Raw genomic sequence first — 19,881 nt, 5'->3', positions numbered from 1 at the left:
AGTCTTTAAATCTCGGTCTTGACGTCTCAGCAGCATTTAATCCAAGCATGACTCTTTCCTCCTTAAAACTATTACATTCCCCTGGTTCTCCCTATCTTGGCTGTTCCCTCCTTATCAGACACTCTTGACACCTCTTCCTCTATCCTTCTGCTAGAGACAGGAGTTCTTCAAGCTTCATGTCCAAGACCTCATATGTATGTATATATATATATTCCCATCTACTCCCATGAATTCCATTGCCATGTATACATTGATGACTCTCCGATTTACATCTCTATACTAGGCTTTTCTCCAAACTCCCAGCCTATATTACCAATGTTCTACTCAACAGATCCACTTGGATGTCTCACAAAAATTGCAAATAACGTACTAAACATCCAATTCATCTTTCTCCCAAAACATGTCTTTCCTTCAATTCTCCTTACCTCAGTGAATGGCAACAAAACACGTTGAACAAGCCACACACAATGACAACCTCAAATACATCCGGTGCTTCCCATAACCCTCTTTCACCTCTTGATGAGACTACTACCGTATTTCTATTGTCCTTCTTCTACCCATTCTTCATATTGTAGTCAGAGTAGTTTATTTTTAATGCAATTCTGAGTATGCGGCTTATATGCATAACACGTCTTCACACAGATCTTGAATTTAAATGCAATGACAATATTTACCAGCTTATTTTACCAGCCTTATTTCACTCTTTCTATTCTTTCCTATACTGAAAATTGGTATGTAATGAGAAAAAAATCAAGCATGTGTCCACCTTTTCCTTTAGGAACAGTATTCAGGGGTAACTAAATAGTAGATGAGGGAAAGATTTTCAGAAGATGACAATATCAGTTAATAATACAGAAGGAATGATGAAATGCAAAAGTCACCATTTTGCAAGCCCTAATGATGTAATGGATCCTGGCAATAACCATTAGGTGAAAAGTTGATGGGAAACTTTATAACGGATGGATCAAGTGAAAACACCTGAACCACCTGATACTTTGTAAAATCACAAGTGAGGCAGAGGCCTTGTATGTGCTTACTGATATGATGCAATAGAAAGCACCCAGCGATGTATGTATAGTACTGTTGCCTACAGTAGTGAATCTGAATTTCTTCAAGGATCTAGATTCAACTACCAACTTACAAGAAATGTATTTTATCTTGTGTACCCAATCAATATTACCCTTTAAATAATCTAGTAATCTAGTTCCAAATTTGTGGCCCATTAATAGCAAGTGTACATGTCTCTATGTACCCGTTTTTATTTTCCATAGTTTTAAACTACTTCTACTTCTAGTGTATGTCATTGTGTTGGTCCTGACTTATCCTTTTGAACCCCATTAAGTCCCTTTCTGAATCAGACAAAAGAGAAGCAAATAATTACATGGTTTAGGTTTTCTTTCTTTCAACATCTCAGATCAGGCATATATTTAGGTATCTTTTCCAGGTATAATGCTGAGTCAAGGAAAACAACGAATGCCAAAAATTCTTGCACCAAAATAAGTATCTAATGCATACTTCCTTACAAAAGAGGTTACAAAGGGGACAGCAAGGGTTTTTCTTATATCCTACTGACAAGTGTCTTCCGGAAGTGTCCTGTTGAGAAGAATTCTAAGCTGAATTATGGCTCAGGAGGAAAGAGCACAGTAGAAGTCCTATTATTGGACAAAAGTGGGGTGAGCAGTTAATCAAAATAGCCAAACCACGGAATGATTTTTAAAATAATAATAGAAGCATTATATTTTAACTTATACTATACAAAAGCACATTTAATAATTAAACATTTGATGTAGGGCCTAGACCTTTTATTGGCCTATGAGCCCACTGTTGGTCCTCCAATTTCATAAACAACATTCAAATGCTTCATCTATAATTTCTAGTTTGTTTCATTAGAGTGAGGATGTAAAAGCACTTGCAAAGCCATCTAAGGGCAGATTCTTTCAATATGTTTATGATTTTCTCCCTGATTTGCTGCAGTTATTTTGTCCATACCTACATTTTTTAGTTATTGCTCTTTATCCAGTCTTTGGAAGGTTTCTATATTGTTGCCCTAGAAACAATGTATTTTTTTTTGCAAATATATTTGAGTGGTTTAGACAATATTTAAAATCAACTAAAAATTACAGTAAGATATATAGTTGGAAAGCATATAAGGGACTGCCCACATGATTCCTTTCTAGCTCCTGGCCTCTGTATTGGTTTTCTAGGACTGCTGTACCAAAGTACCATAAACTGGGTGGCTTAAATAACAGAAATGTATTGTCTCACAATTCTGGAGTCTGCAAGTCCAAGATCAGGTTCAGCAGGATTGATTCCTTCTGGGAATCAGAAGGATTCAAGGCAAGGATTTCTGAGAGAATCTGTTCCATACCGCTTACCTAGCTTCTGGTGGTTTCCCAGTAATCTTTGGCCTTCCTTGACTTCTAGGAGCATCATCTCAATCTCTTCCTTCATCTTCACAGTATGTTCTCCCTATGTATGTGGTCTGTCTCCAAATTTCCCCTTCTTATGAGGGTACCAGTCATGTTGGATGAAGGGCCCACCCTAATGAGTATGGCCTCATCTTAACTAGTTACATCTGCAATGACCCTATTTCCAAATAACATCACATTCTGAGGTACTGAAATTTAAGACGTCAGCATATGAGTTGTGAGGGGACCCGACTTAACTCACAACAGCCTCAATCAGTAATTTTCAGAGAAAGGGTGCAAATTTTAGTTTCATTAAGGGAGCTTCTACTGTAAAAGGTTAATTAATGAATTTTGCCATGGGTGCAGCATGTAGGATAGGAAAGTATGTGCTGTCATATATTTTTCTGGGATCATGATGTATTTATAAAACTTGACATTGTATTTTATTTTCCAGCAATCTGTTTGAGGAAAAGGTCACTGCAAAGCAAGGTCCAAAAAAAAAAAAAAAATTAATCTCAATTCATTATCCTTTAGCTCGAATTTATCAGTTAAACTTGTGCAAACAAATTAGGTATTTGTAAGTTCTACAAGCCATTACCTAAATATCCTTAATTCCCATTCTTGTACAACTGAAGAAATAATAATAATAAATTTGTATATTTTACACAGTTCTTATAACGCAAAGACATCTATTTCCAAACAATAATCGTAAGTCCTTTGCCTCCAACCTACCTCTTTTTTTGGGTTAGGTTTATGTGTGCCCTAATTCTATATCAGAGTGCAAACTGGAGTAAAGGAATAAGATAAAGAGAACTATTTTTTACTGTGTTTATGTGGCATCCTGTCCTACAAAGAGTAAGGCTTTCATCTTTTAATCCGATATCCACTTAACTACAGTACAGAAGATTTATTTTGACCCCCTCTTGTTTCAGAAGGGGCTCAAAAGTCTGTAGCAATTTTTGACACTTTGTTATAATGTTTTTCTGAACCCCCCCACATACACACACACACACACACACACACACAGACACACACACACACACACACACACTCTCCTCCCCGCCTCATTTTCATATGGACAAAAAGCGTTGGGATAAAATGATGGTTCATTATAGTGGTACAGAGCTCTTATCTTCATCCGGCAAGAGTCATTTCCTTCCAAAGATTGAAATGCAAATGTGAAAATTAATGATAACTGCATTATCTGATAGCAGAGATAATACCAATTCACTGTCAGAGTAATACACAGTCATTCTACGATTTCCTCTGCTTCTCACAATATTCTTCTTACTGTCAGACTATATCTATGGTTAACTATGTTTCATAGGTTTCTGTTAATTTACTTCAAATGGCATTTCCCAGATCTTATATCTACCACATTTTCCCAATCAAAAAGGAAACGAAATCAGAACTGTAATCTCCAAGCCCTTCTTTGGACTAGTAAAGGGAAAAAAACCCTGTATCATTAGTGTGTGCTTCTCTCTCACAGTGGTCTCCCAGCTGCCATTCCACTTTCTATAAAACACTCCCCACCTTCTCAGTTTAATTTCAGGCACAGAGCAGAACTAGCCTGATCATCTGCGTGGATCCACAACGCTGAACAGCACCTGAATGACGTGACTTCTTTACAGATTTCTTGAAACATTTTGAGTCCAGATGCAACAAGTACACACATCTGATTTTATGCTAGACATTTATTCTTGAAAATGTATTTACATTAAAATTTCTTTTACTGAATTATGTTTTAAATCCAGTTGAATAGAACATAGTTAATGTAGCCCTGTGATGATTTCTACACAGTGAAATCATTTTACAAAGTTGATTCACTATACAAATGTGGGCTTATCATCTGTAAGGCATTATAATGGCTTCTAAGGCACAATGGCCAAAATGCTACTAAAAGTAATATTAAGAGCCATTTATTGAGCACTTATGAAGTTCTGATCTCCATGTTTCACATAAAAAATCTCACTAATAAGGTAGTTATTATAATTAGCCCCAGTTTATAAATAAGGAAACTGAGCCCTTGGAGAGTTAGTCACTTACCCAAAGTCACAGAATTGATAAGTGGCAGGGCCAATATACAAACAGAAGTATTGTTGGTCTTCTCTACCCATTACCTCAAAATAATTTACCTCTGATGGTAAATCAGATTTCCATGTATCAACCTAGGAGGAAGGTGTGCTGTTCCATGGTGTATAACACAAAAATTATTCCTAATTTCATTCTATGAATTCCCCAAATCATCGATACAAGGTCTGATTTTCTACTTCATTTTTACTGAAATGGCCCAAATGCTTTACATATAAATACCAAAATCTATTTAAATAAAAGTACATGATTATCTGGAAAAGTTCACGTCAAAGAATCTAAATGACTGCTTGCTCAAAATTTTATATCTGTGTATATTTGTATTAATATACATTATTGGGGGCTACATATACTTATCTGCACAATTTGAGTAACATGATATGTTCCTTTAGTAGAGCTCCTAGAAATGTCAATTAAAGCTGCTATAAGGCTGTTGGTAGATTCATTCAATATTAGACCAGGGAAAGCAAATTATTCATTATTCCCATGTGCAAAAGGAAGTAACATGTTTTTAATAACATAAGCCAGAGAGTTGGCATTCCTAGAGTTGATGTTTATGAGATGTGACTTTTAAGGTACTCATTTCATAGTGGTGGATGACGAATTTATAATGATTTAACAGTATTCTCTTCCCTAAGTCTCCTTCTAAATAAGTACACAAGTCAGCACTCCAGAATTTGGCGATGGATTGAGGTTCTAAAGATTTTCTTAAAGGAGGGAGACAGAGATGTAAGCATTGTTTTCAGAATAAGGACACATTCCAATTGTTGGCCAATGTGAGAGGTCCTAGGGTAAAGGGAGGCCATTAACATCTAGCAAATCCCACACTTGCCCAGGCTCTGTGCTAGGTATCATATATATCATCTCTTTCAAGTTTCATCCTCATAACCATGTTTCAAAGTACTTATTATTCTTCCCATTTTGAAGATAAGGAAACTGAGGTCCTGGCTGTGTAATATGCCCAAGGCCACAAGGCCATAAGTGTAAGCATGGCTCTAAAATTTGTGCATTTTCTTCTGTAGTCTAGACCAATTCTCTACTTTCTAGGTTGACATGCTTAATTATTGCATCCTACCTAACTACACTACATGAATAATTAAAGAAGGTTAAAGGAGAGAAATGGTATCAAAAAGAGACAGTGTGGACAACAGTCAGATTGGCCATCATTAAAATGTCTACAAATAACAAATGCTGGAGAGGGTGTGTAGAAAAGAGAACCCTCCTGCACTGTTGGTGGGAATGTAAGTTGGTGCAGCCACTGTGGAAAACAGTATGGAGTTTCCACAAAAAACTAAAAATAGGGTTGCCAAATGATCTGGCAATCCCACTCCTAGACAAAACTATAATTCAAAAAGATACATGCACCCCTATGTTCACAGCAGCACTATTTATAATAGCCAAGACATGGAAACAACCTAAATGTCCATCAACAGATGAATGGATAAAGAAGACATGGTACATATACACAATGGAATACTACTCAGCCCCCCAAAAGAACGAAAAAATGCCATCTGCAGCAACATGGATGGAACTAGAGATTACCATACTAAGTGAAGTAAGGCAGAAAGAGAAAGACAGATACCATATGATATCACTTATATGTGGAATGTAAAATGTGACACAAATGAACTTATCTATAAAAGAGAAACAGACTCACAGACATAAAGAACAGACTTATGGTTGCCAGGGGGGAGGTGGGGTGGGAGAGGGATGAAATGGGAGGTTGCAGTTAGCAGATGCAAACTATTATATATTGAATGGATAAACAACAAGGTCCTACTGTATAGTACATGGAACTATATTCAATATCCTGTGATAAACCAGAATGGACAAGAATATGAAAAAGAATGTGTGTGTGTATATATATATACATAGAGAGAGAGAGAGAGAGAGAGATAATAGATTCACTTTGCTGCACAGCAGAAATTAACACAACATTGTAAATCAACTATACTTCAATAAAAAAAGAGAGACTATGGCCAGCATTGTACTACATCTTTGGACTTCTCCCTAGCACTTTTCACAGTTATTAGTGTACAATGACTATTTCTTAAATAGTTAAATGTATGAGAATATTGGCAAACTGAATTACCGGAGGGTGATACAAGAAAAAGCATTTACTTAAAAAGAAGACAGAAATGATATAAGTGAGGTATAGGCAAATACAGAGGGAAAGGAAGAACAGTGGATTACAAGTATCATATGAATTAGATTCCAAGCAAAGTAATGTCAAGGTAATTTTCTTAAGAGCAAGAAAGAAGAATCAGACTTGAAAATAGATATGTGAAATACTGAAATAATGAGGTAATGACTTTTACACTGGCCTGAACTTTACTAGCTTACTGTGAGTTTAGCACTCCACTCAAATGGTGAAAGACTCATAAGAAATTGAAGATTATTCAAATAAGAGTCACAAATATTTAAACATTAAAGAATTTCATCATTAGAAATGTTTACAAATGTTAAGACATTTTCCTAAAGATTGTTTAGGTTCCACCTAATCATAAGAGTTAACAAAGGTACGAGCAATTATTAAATGTGACTTTTAAATGTATAACAAATAAGGGAAAAAAATTGCTCTGGGGAATCTGCATTTGATAAAAATAGAACACTTCACAGAGGAGTTGATTCATTATCGAACTGAGCTATCAAGAAAAGTTGTGGAGTCGTCTCCAATCAAACTTTAAAAATAAGATAAATCCTGATCTATCTTAAACGATGTTAGCTCTATGCCTCAAATTCTTTAGATAATTTCCTTGTCCTTTGATTCTGTTCTATGTTTAGAGACAACTCTCTATCTTAGGGTGACTATCAGGACGGGGTGGGAGGACCTTAAAGTTACGAGACCTTGAAATTACACCTGGCTCATTGCCTCATGTCTTAAGCAATAATTTGTGGCTAAATTCAAAACTAGATGCTTGGGCTTCCCTGGTGGCGCAGTGGTTGAGAGTCCGCCTGCCGATGCAGGGGACACGGGTTCGTGCCCCGGTCCGGGAAGATCCCACATGCTGCGGAGAGGCTGGGCCCGTGAGCCGTGGCCACTGAGCCTGCGCGTCCGGAGCCTGTGCTCCGCAACCGGAGAGGCCACAACAGTGAGAGGCCCACGTACCGCAAAAAAAAAAAACCTAGATGCTTGGTATTATAAAAGTTTACCCTTGTAACAGATGTACTACTGTGCTTTAAAAAATGCAGAGAAGAATTTTTAAAGGTTCTGCTTCAAGTCGCAACAATTTCAAAGCCATAATAATGGTCATTAGCATTTTACGTTCAAGATTTAATTCTCACAAAAGCCCTAAGAGGCGTTAATATTACTTTCCACATTTTACAAAGGAGAATAACAGCACAGAGAGATTAAGCAACTTGCAAAAATTCATCCAGCAAGTAAGCAGCAAATCCAGAATTCGAACCTAAAACTTTAGAATCCAGAGTTCATTTTCTAAGATGTTTGGAAACTGTCACTAAAACCTGGGAAATTTCCTCTTCTTAATACAGTTGTAAAATACCAATACTTTTTTTGAATAACAAAAATTTGGGTAAAAATATTGATATAATCACTATTCATGCAATAGCAAAAGTTCAAAAACATCCTGTATACTTTCTCTGACTGAAGGAAAGCAATGAATATTCTACCTTAAAAGATAAATATCCAACAGGTAATCTTTTGTTTTGAATCAACTTCATTAATCAGGGGATGTCAAAATAATAAATCCCCCTTTATTTTGCAAAACACCTGTAGGGAAAAAACGTGTTATCGATTTTACAATATACAAAGGATGAATTTCCTCCAGGCATACCTGTTTATAGGCATACATTTTTTCCTTTAAAGTTTTTATACATTCATTTGTGTCACAGAAAGAGTATATATGTTTTCACTGATATCAATTGAATAAAATGTTTATTAAATCAGATACATTAAGTAAATTTAACTCAAAAGTGAAAAATCTTATCCTGAATGGACAGCATCATGCTTTATCCTTATTCCTCTCTCTCTTTCTCTCTCTCTCTCTCTCTCTCTCTCTCTCGCTCTCTCGCTCTCACTCTCGCTCTCGCTATTTCTCTCTCTCGCTCTCGCTCTCTTTTAGCTAACACATAACTTTATTTCTGGAAAAGCTTCCTGAAAAAGGAAGCACTGGGTATGCAGTATGTGTTTAGTAATTCACCACCCCCTGAATTTGCTTACTTACTCACAAGTCGCTGGGAGCACTGTGGGTCCCAGGTTTGAGCAAAGAGGAAAACCAACCGCCTCCAAGTTTGCCCCTCTGAGTGAATCCAGAATGTACCCTTTGCAAGTAGGCATATCAAAAGGCCATCTAATCTAATTTAAATGTAAAAACTCTTCTACACAGTATATACATACTTAATTCTATGAATAAAGAACCATACAACATAAAGTTCACCCACTTTTTTAAGTTAAATGTAATCCCCAAGAAAAAATAAATTTTTCCAAAGTTTTTTTCTTATTTTTTTAATCAAGAGAATTCTTCCCTTCATTAAGACAGAAACATTATGCAATAAGGTGAAAATGCCAGATGTCCACATTTTCTTTCAAACTCTTAAAATGTGGTATATGGTACTTTAATTATAATATGTTTTGATCCCAAATCTTGTGTAACATTATGCTATAGTATACAGAATACAAACATCTGTGTGTATCACGAATAACATTAGAAATGACATCATAATAATCAGATATACTGTATCTTCATTTTTATTTGCGTTATATTTTCCAGCTGCTGGTTTCAGAAAATTACCACTGGAGTTCCTCTCTTCTTCACGCACAGCAGAGAGCAATTTGCAAAGTCATGCAAGGGTGAAAATGTGATTGAAATATAGGGATCTTTCTTAATGAAAAATGTTACTGCTTTGGAAATCATGGCTAAAACTATTTCAAAACTCGCTTATATCCTTAAGCCCTATGACATAACAGTCTCCATTTATAAATATACCATCAATTGTAAATTAGTTGGCACCAAATATAAAGGTTTTTAGCCACAGAGTTCTTATGAACTGTACATACTTATATAAAATTGTGTTGGTCTTCTGGAGTATTTTAACAGTTTTTGTTTTTCTTGAAATGATTAAATATCAATGAACTTTAAAATCAAATTTAATTTTCATTCATAAAAGTAAAAATTTACCAAAACCTTGAATCAAAGTGGGGCATCTGTTAATGTTTTCTAAACTTCTAAACACATACTGGGATTCAATCTACGACTTACAACATGACTATACTAGAAGTATTTCTTTGGAGTATTGTTACTTGTTTGAAGCTTTCAAAGTATGCCCAATTTGAATGTGGATACAGCACAAAGATCTCTGTTCAAAGAAAAACCAAGTAGAATTAACTAAATTCCTACATGAGTATGAAAGAAAACAAAGATGAAAAACTTCAAGCAGTGATAACACTTTGGTTTTTATAGTTTATTTATCAAAGATAAAAATCCTCTTTAAATAATGATATTTATTCAGCCTACCATGTAACCAACATACACACAAATTTTTTTTAAAATCAAAAGTGAGAGTGTAAGAGTTTTATAATTCAATTAAAATTTAAGGAAAAAAAAAGTGAATTCCTCATAGTAGCAACAGATGATTGAATTTTAAATTTTTTGTCCTACCTGGTCCATCCCAGTCGTCTATCTCAGCTCCAGGTTGCCCCGGTTTCTCTGACTGTGTGTCCCCATCTGATTCTGCTGTCTCCTGGACTCCTTCATCATCACCTAGAAAATACCAACACGCAAAGAGGAAGGGACATGATTAAAGCCCTCTATTTGAAATTCAAATCCACCTAGAGGGATGTCCATAGCATATGTCTAATTACATATTTGTTACAAATATTGTCATTATATTGACATAGGTCTACGATTAATCATTTTGATAACTACTGTGGCTTTATAATAAAGAAAATCAACATTTTCATAAATAAATAAACTGCTATAAACATTAAAAACATCTCCATAAAATTTTTCATTTGGAATTATTAATATTAACAGAAGAAGAAAATAAAAAGCAGTATGTAATTATTGTAGTGCTTTCAATACAGAAAACCGTAACATGCTTATTTTCAAATTACATTTTTATAAAGGCAATATGCAGCAGAAAAGAAATACCATAGGAAAAGACATACTTATGTTTGGGTTGAATTTAGGTTATTTTGAAGAAGATTTTCTTTTTCCCCAGCATTAAGCGTGCTAAAACTTGTTTGTATTTATTTTTAAAATGGGTATAAAAAGGTCATAATTGAATTACTGTCATATAAGATGAGCCAGTGACACAAGTCTTCACAATGCAAGGAGCTAGAAACCTATACTTGTTCTTGAAGAAGCATAGCTAGTTTGCACAAAATCATGCCTTCATTTTCACATAAGAAAAGAAAAACAATGCAATATATTTTCAGCAAAAGTATATTTATGGCAAAGAAGGAGAAACATCTTAACATGCAATCACATTTTAAAAGTTAAGAGTCTAATTTGTAGGTACCTTCGTTTTAAGTGATAATGTAACAAGGTACTGCTGCTTTTTAAAGGAAAGTAATTGACTTTAATACAGTGCACACAAATATATTAATCATTCCTACTTATAAAGGATAACAGAAATCAGAAAACAGAATGACAAGAAAATGTGATGACAGAAATGAAAAGAATGTATACTAAAAACAGGGCAACTAAACCTTTAATCTAATAATGCTAAATTTTAAAAGTTAAATCGCTTGCCCTCTGAAGTATTTAATAACTATTTTCCACATAGTTGTTAAATCTCTAATAGTACTTAAATCTTTATATTATTATACAAAAAATACATTGAATTCTTAAAATCTTTCAAAGTAACCTAGAAAATACAAAATTTTCAGGAAACAATTACTACAATGACATTAGTGTGATGTTGATATGAGTTCTGAAGTTTAAACTTCATAAATTTTATATTCATTTCTATATATAGCTTCACAAAATGAATCACTTTAAAAAGTGGAATAAAAGTAAAGAGAGATAATGTAGAAACCCAGTGACAGCTCTGTTGAACTTAGTTTCCTTCACGGAGGAGTACTGGCTCCTACACATACCCCACGGCACCGAACCCCATGTCTGGAATTGGAGGCTCTTTGAAACTTGAGTTATCTCTTCCTTTCTGGATTATCAAAATGAACAGCAATGAAATTCTCTCCAGAAAATGTTTATTAAGCATTTACCAGGTTTAAGGGACTGTAGTAGGTATAGTAGCATATATATGGAAAAATACCTTTTTGAAAGTAGTATAAAACTCATTAAAGAGAGTTCACAAATAACGAGAATGCAAGACAAGGTCCAAGAACCGTAAGAAAGGTACAAAGGCTCAGTAATAAGATAAGAGTTTGAATCTTCTGTGCTCCTTTTTTGTAGGTCACATAGAACACAGACGCATGAACCAGTTATCTTCGGAGATCAGGGTTAAGAGATCTCTCACTTTTCAGATACAGATAGGGCTAGTTCTTAGCCTGCACACACGAATGGGCTCTATGGCCTTGCAGTATATTGAAAGAATATAAGAAACTTGAAAACTTTCTCAGCAACTGAGTCAATGTTACTTAATACAATATCAGTGTACCATCTAACCTTCTTGAGTGCTACCAGGGATGTCTGACCCTTTTAGAGTAATATATACTGACTTTACCAACACTTTATTTCTCATGGGGACTAGAATCCACACTAGAATCTACCACATAGATGAGTGACGTTTTGCTTGCATTTCCACAGACCGAATGAAGGTTTAACTCTAGGCACGAATGCAGGGGAGTTTACAAAGAAAAATCCATGGGGAGTTTACAAAGGAAAGAGAGTAGAATAAAAAGAGTACAGCAATGTGACCTATAATTTTTAAACAACATCCATGCCTTCCAAGCACTGTTCTTGTGTCTTGTGAGTCTTGAAACATAGGGATGTGAGCATCAGAGAGGATGCGGGAGACCATCTAACCCAAATTAGACAAAATTTACTGACCAGGAAATTGATGCACCGATAGGGTCAGTAACTTATCTATGGTCTTATAGTTAACAGCATTTATTTCTACATAAGGCATCTCCCCCAAGCCTTCTCACGCTCCAGCAATAAATGCCTCCCAGTCATTCCAGGGGTTACAGACTGCTTTAGGCGGATCTCCTTTCCCTAACAAGCAAAACAGTAGACATATGAGGGAGCATGGAGAGGCACCATAGAGACCACCAAAATCAGCAGTTTGTACAAGGTTAGGAATTAAATTTGAGTCTCCTGTCAGTTAGCATTCTTTCCAAAACATCCTTTCTTGCTTCCCCTCTCTACCCCACCAGTTGAAGAGAGAACCACGCACACCTGAAACAGTTGAATATTAGTCGCGGAGCAATGCATAAACAAGCAAGCATGAGACTACGCTGTTAAAAAATCACACATCCAAGGGCCCAGAGAACAGAGAGTAAAATTCTGGCCAGAACTACTTGGAGAAGTTAAGTTTCACATTCAGGTATTAATTGTATCATCCTATGTTCGCACAGAGAAGTAAATCTTCCTGACTTTTACTATTACATTTTAATTTGCTGGAAATACACTGTGCCATGCACAATTCAATCAATAATTAACACTTACAAGGCATATTTTTGAAGATACAATGAAATATATGAAAAAGAAAAAAATACTTTCTCTTAAGGACCGTATCATCTAGTTAAGGAGACAGGCCACATGCATAAGAGAGGTAACCACTGATAAAACAATCAGGATTGTCCATGAATAATTCCAAATGAGATCACATAAGATATGGAAATTCAGAGACCAAAAGCATAAAATGACATTGACCATGGAGAACCTTATAATTATTTTTGGAGTTCTACCTTCATATTGAAGACAGGGAGAAGCATTAGAGGTATTACAGTGGGGAACTGATGAGATCATGTGACACGAATACAGTAATGAACATATATTTATTGAGTTTCTATGAACAGACCTTGTCAGACCTCTGGTCTTTGAGTTTTCCCTCACTCAATCCATAACAACACTCTGACTCATGTCTCAGACATTCTTCACCCTAATTTTTGTGAGACTAGAATTAAGTCGACTCTAAAATATTTTATTAGGCAAATTACATATTTGGAAGGAAAACTATTCAGAAATACAGTGAGAAACAAGTACGTCTGGAAGAATACACTGCAAAGTAATCACAACACGTAGAAGTTAAAAGAATTTACTTAGATCTATGAATGTCTGTCTTTATTGAATGGAAGTGGTATAAAGCATTCTTTATTAACTGATTAAAATACTACTTTTGAGTCCCTGAGCACTACGAATACAAAACAAAGATGGTTCCTTCTCTCATAAAACTTATAGATTAGGACAGAGACCAATCAATGGACTGTAACCCCATGTGACGATTGCTTTCATGGGAACAGTCCATGATGGGACACGAGCATACAGGCATGACACTTAATGAAAACTTGGTGTCATGGAAGCTTTCTGGAGGAAGAAGCCAACAAAATACCTGAAATTTTGGAAGCATAATCTCAGATGAATCTGAACTCCGTAGGTTTAATGTTCTCAGGCTCCATAATTGAAAACCATTTTTCGGATTAAAAATGAGAACCATCTCCCCAAAGGAAAAGATTACAGTAATTAAGTTACTGCACAGGAAAAATGACAACTTGAAGGTGGTGAAACTAAAGACATTTCAACGATGCAAGAACAGGATCCAGACAAAGTTTTAAGATGCCAACAAGAAACAGTTCAAGAAATACTCCTACTATTTGATAGTTAACTGAATGAACTCCTTTCCTACATTTCGTATGGGACAAATTTACCCGTGATCATTTTCATCCAGTAACTACTAGGAAAAGAAAACGGCAGGATGACGACAAATCTCAGCAGATGTTTGACGCACACAGAAATTTAGTAAATTACTCAAAATGAACTAGTAATTTCATATAATAAAATACCTTCATTAAATGTCACTGAACTGCCAAATCAGAACTGTAGAGCTTAGATTTCAACTTGTGCCAACATCTGGAGCAATACTCAGTATTGATAATCCTGATTCATGGAACAATTTGCTTTAATTTGTTTGATTATGCAGCACATATAATTAGAAAACTACTGAAAATAAATATTGCAGAGTACTCAGTTAAAGGAGCACTGTAAAAATAGTTGATTGTACACAATTAACAGCTCTAAAGAAATTACATTTTGCAACTATTTTAAACCATTTATGAAACTGCGTAAATGTGCAATATATATCACATTAATAAAAATAAATCCTGAGAGAGAAGAATAAAGTCGTTGGCTGATTAAATTGTGTTTTCTTAAAGAAAGAAAGCAAAAAAGGGAAAGATGCCCAAAAGCATAAGAACGTCATATGAAATGATATACTTGGGTGTAGAAAACAAAACGGGTCAGAATTGAATTTATATTCATCTCAGCGTCTGCTATGTGCCAAATACTGAAATCAGAAAGATGAATAAAGCAGAGAGCATGTCACAAAGCTCAGATTCTATAGTAAACCTAAACATGGCTACCATTTCTTGAGCACCACTCAGCACTAGCTAAGTGCTTCTCGAACATCACATTAACGACTCTGCCATGCATTATTATCCCTATATTTCAGAAGAGTAAACCAATAGGCAGATATGTGAGAAGATGCCTAAGCACATTGCTAGTAAGTGGCAGAGCCCAGAATTGATTCCAAGTCAGTCCAACTCCAAAGACCGTACTCCAAACCCATTAGAATATTATAGTCAAAGTCTACTGGATGTCAAACAATAAAGACAGCAGGATGTGATCAGATAGCTGCTTTTTCCTCATCATATATAAACCTTGTTTCTTCATTATTTTTTTTAGGTGTACTATTTTACTTGGAACTTGGTAAAATCAAACTACATACAGATGCTTAATCAATAAGCATTGCTCACTGTGCAGTTAGAAAATTAGATTTTGGTCTCATTCTTTTAAACATAACCTATTGCAATATCATTACATTTACTAATTAATTGCTTTCAGAACTATTTAATAACTAAAATATGTCACGTTTTTCAACTTCCAGACCCTTCATCATCTAAGTTTATTTCAGGAAACTAGCTTTCATTTTTATGGTAATGTTTTCACCTAATTCATTTTTAATCTTTTTACTAATGAAAAATGAAATGATTAAAAAATAACTTAATCAAATATGAAATCTCCAAATTACTTTTAAGAAACAGCATTTTCCCCTTCCAATAGAGACTTGCTTCTTTCCTATCAATATATTTATTCTCATGGAAAATTCATAAATAGAACTTTATTTTGATATTAACCCAACTCCAGCCTCTTCTTGATTTGAATGGAAATGACTTCATTGACCATCTTCTTTTTAAACTTCTATCCATTTTTGATTCTTATATGTTTGAAATCAGCACTCTAGAGTAGCTTATGAAAAAATGGCATGAATAATTAATACCTAAGATAATAATGACAAGTTTGTTCAGATATTGCTTCAAAAGCTTTGTTGGTAGGAAGAGGAAAGGAAGAGAGAAAGGATGCTAGGTAGAGAATTACAGAAACACCTATGAATGCATTTGACATGCATTCATTTATTGGCTAAATTCTTTATTCACATACTTCACATACATAAATAGAAATTTCAGTGTATTTTTAGCAAAGCACAAACACATCTAATGGGATAACCACTATATATATCCAGAGACCAATTCATAAAATGATGAAACGGAATAAATGTCAAGTGGTAACAAAATCTATAATATTTCTAAAATTATGGCTATGGAGTTAATGGTTTTCCATTGCAAGATTAAACTCTTTTGTTGCTCTTTTAAAAGATATCATACATATTTTGTGGGCCCTTCCCTTTTTCTTAGTCTAGTTTTCAGAATCAATGAAAGCCCTATAGGAGGAAATTGAAGGTGTTATTGAGCACTATAATACACAGCACAGATGACTTGGGGAAATGCACTAAAATATAGTCTTTGGAACACATGAAACAGAATCTTTTAATTCCATATTAGGTATTGTTGGCAAGGTGGTAAAAGCAGTGGCTCTACTTGCAAGGCAAAAATAATTTCAAAAACACAAATAAATATCTTTTCACTGAAAGTTAGATATTCCTGTAGAAATTAAAGATTTGCCACATCCCAAGGCAGTCACTTTTCCAGCACAAAACAGCAGCAGTGTTTGAAAGCAGTCATGCAAGCAAACAGCCTTTCTCAATCCTGCCCTTTTAATCCATGTAGTTCCTATCAATATTAACCTCTTATAGAAATTCCTGTACAATATAACTATTGAACTTTCTTGACTAGGAGTGTTACTGTAGCTGTTAGCCATCCCTATAATGTATTTTGCAATCAGCTAAATCATCAAAGTATTTTTTAACAATGAACAGTTCAGAAGTGACAGATCTACTTTCTTGTTCACAACTGCTTATCAGAGAATAGATATCACATATGTTTTCCAGGTGCTTCCTATAGCTAGGATACCTTCACAGAAGCCGCTCATGAAAGATAAGGTCATAAAAGAGATGAAAAATGTGTGAGCTTCATACACTTATGGTTTTATCATCAGACAAGATAGCTTTGGTTAAAGGACTGTAACAGTCAAAAACAGAAAACCGCAGTTCGTATTGAAGGGTGAGGACATTTAAGTTTAAGATTCAGTTTGTGTTTGCTCTGCCTAATAGCCTCACAATATTGTTTGGCTTAAAACAATTGTTTGGTTATAGCTTATCCAAACAAAGGTGCCAGGTTAAATTAACTCTGCATTGCCAAATTACAGACCCAGTTTATCTCCAGAGACAAAAAATAAAAAACATGCAATTGTTACCCTTTTTTGCTAATACCTAAAAAAAATCTAAATATTTCAACCATTTGAAAAGAATACGTTCATTATTCTGTGGATTCCCATAATCATGTCTAACTAAAGTTTCCCTCGACTTACTACAAATGTATAAGAAAATATAGGATTTTGCCATGTTCTGGATAGTTACTAGTCAGTACACAAACATTTCTTTAAATGAATGTGATTTCCTTGTAACTTATATAATAGCCTTTTTCATACCTCAGAGTATGAATTGAACAGATAAAAAAATAGAATCCACATTTGTTTGATTATAAACTTTCAGACCCCAGATCAGGAAACAATCCTGAAATATCTGATGACGGTGGTCCTGGGCTAAGTCTCTCATTTTGAAAAGGAAACTCAATCTCTACAGTCAATGCATAACTACTGTAATTTGTGGCATTTTATTATAGTTAATAAGGGAAAATTATTGAAAATACTAACGTTTATGGTAACTGTATCAGATAAAAGTCACACTGAAAGTATTGACAACTTAGGAAGAACAGTGATTTATAAATTCTTTCTACAGTCCTGAACATTTATTCCTGATGTCAGTATCAGCCTCTATGTGAAAAGTATTTTTCTCAAAGTTTAAGTTCGTTTGAGATTCGGAACATAAGGGAAATTTCCACATGAGATAAAATAAGGCAAATTCTCAGCAGTGTATCTATCATTCAAGAACTTTCACTCCTCGTTATTTCTCACCATGAGCACTTGAAAGAGTCAGATATATAAGAAAAATGTTTCCAAAATACGTATTTCAAAGTTTGTATTTAAATAATTTTTATTTTCTCTTCCCCAGCTACCCCTTCCCAAACCAAACCAAACAAACAAGAGAACCTCACTGCAACTAAAAAGAAAATTCACTGCAACTACTATGTTCCACTCAGAGGAGGATTCTACAAAATTAAGGCACAGCTTGTTCCAAAGAGGAGACAAAGTAATGCCTGATGGTCTGTAAATGATAATACTCTGAACTGTAATTGACCTATTCACAGATCTGTTGTTCTGCCGTCAGGAAACCACCAGCTTTCAGTTTTCTGGACTCAGTCTTCAAGCTTCAAACCCAGCATTCCCTTTAGGAAATCATCACCACCACCATCATCATCATTATCACCATCATCATCATCAACAATAACAAAAAGTAAAGCCAAACCTTACAATCTCTGAAATTGTCTCCCCAACAAGCCAACCTCATCTACACAGAAAGATCAAACCAATTTGAGAAAGTTATGATCTCTGGATATTGCTTTTCATATAACCTAATTGTTTATTCTTTCCTGTTTAACAATTCATTCCAGGGACCTTCTCCTTTCTCATAATCCATTTAAGAATATGAGTCATAAGCAATCACTCATTACCATAGCGCTCCATCACCACAATATAATTTACTCATTATAAATAGACTTTATTCAAGCCACACATCCAAAAAGCCAAGGCCAATGGAGAATGCATATTGCGGGACAGCAGCTAACAAAGACTTTGGTCTATATCTGAATGCCCTTTTTCCAACACTAGTTCAAATACCCTAATGATGATAAATGACTCTCAGAGCTCACAAATAGGGGATAACATTTATTTCTTCTGATAAACGCTGTTTTTTCTACTGCTTGACCATTGGAATTACATATATCTTACTCTTTCATTTTCTTTCTCTACTGTGGTTTATGGGAAGCTCAGATTTGCCTGTAACGTTTCAGCTTTCAAAGTATTTATCTTCCTCTCTTATGCTTCCTCTCATTATTTCCTGTCCTTCACCCTATGATCATCGTCCTTCCTGATCTCTCTGGCTCATACATCTCTCTCCTGGGTCAACTCCTACCACAGTCCCACCACAATCTGCATGCTCACTAGTCTCTTGCTAACCACTTGCTCTTCCCTCTGTCTGGAACCCTACTACTTCTTTCTACCTAATTAATTCAGCATTAGACACCAACTCAAGTGTCACATTCTTAAGAATGCTTTGACCTTCCTCACTCTTTCAAACCGCCCTGTACCACTTGTGTGATTATTTTATTAATGTCTGCCTCCTCACTATAAGGTAAATTCCAAAATAGCCAGGACCTTCACTGTATTTACTCACATGGTAATCACAGCATGTCCCATAATGTCTGATATAGTAGGTGTTCAATAAATATTTATTGGATTGCAAAAACATGCATGTGGCATGGACTGACTGCCACAATGCTTTCAGTCATTCATTACCAATAATCAAGCAAAGATGAATAAAAACAATGCCCTTTGCAAAACTGAAAACCCTCCATAGTAACAGAACTTAGAGGTGAGCATGTGGCCGCCTAATAATAAAGACCCCATTTCCCAGCCTCCCTTTTCTTGAGGTGGACCACTCCTTAAGACTAAGTTCTGGACAATGGATTGTAAATGGGAGAGTCCTGGGGCAGCTTCCAGGAACCTATTCTTACAGCTGAATCTAATCCTAATGAAGTTTTCCATATCTGTGGGGGGAAGAAAAGAAGTATTGTAGGTTACGTCAGCCCTGTCCAAACTCGGACCCATACCCCGCTTCCACCACCAGGGAAAGTCCCAGAATGTTATCAAGAGACCCATCCAAA

The 19,881-nt window shown here is 35.2% G+C and overlaps 1 protein-coding gene across 1 annotated transcript in view; it reads right to left on the bottom strand.

The window, feature by feature from the left end:
- The window catches only part of ZFPM2 (zinc finger protein, FOG family member 2), a 464,257-nt gene that overhangs the window by 326,555 nt on the left and 117,821 nt on the right, over positions 1–19,881 (bottom strand). Inside the window, exon 3 of the mRNA XM_004282929.3 lies at positions 10,118–10,219. Coding sequence (XP_004282977.1) covers positions 10,118–10,219 — 102 coding nt within the window. The remainder of the gene's footprint in view (positions 1–10,117; positions 10,220–19,881) is intronic.

The sequence above is a fragment of the Orcinus orca genome, chromosome 17, assembly GCF_937001465.1.
Source record: "Orcinus orca chromosome 17, mOrcOrc1.1, whole genome shotgun sequence".
Classification (NCBI taxonomy): Eukaryota; Metazoa; Chordata; class Mammalia; order Artiodactyla; family Delphinidae; genus Orcinus; species Orcinus orca.
The sequence above is the reverse complement of the archived record's forward strand: the minus strand, read 5'-3'. Positions and strand labels throughout refer to the sequence as shown.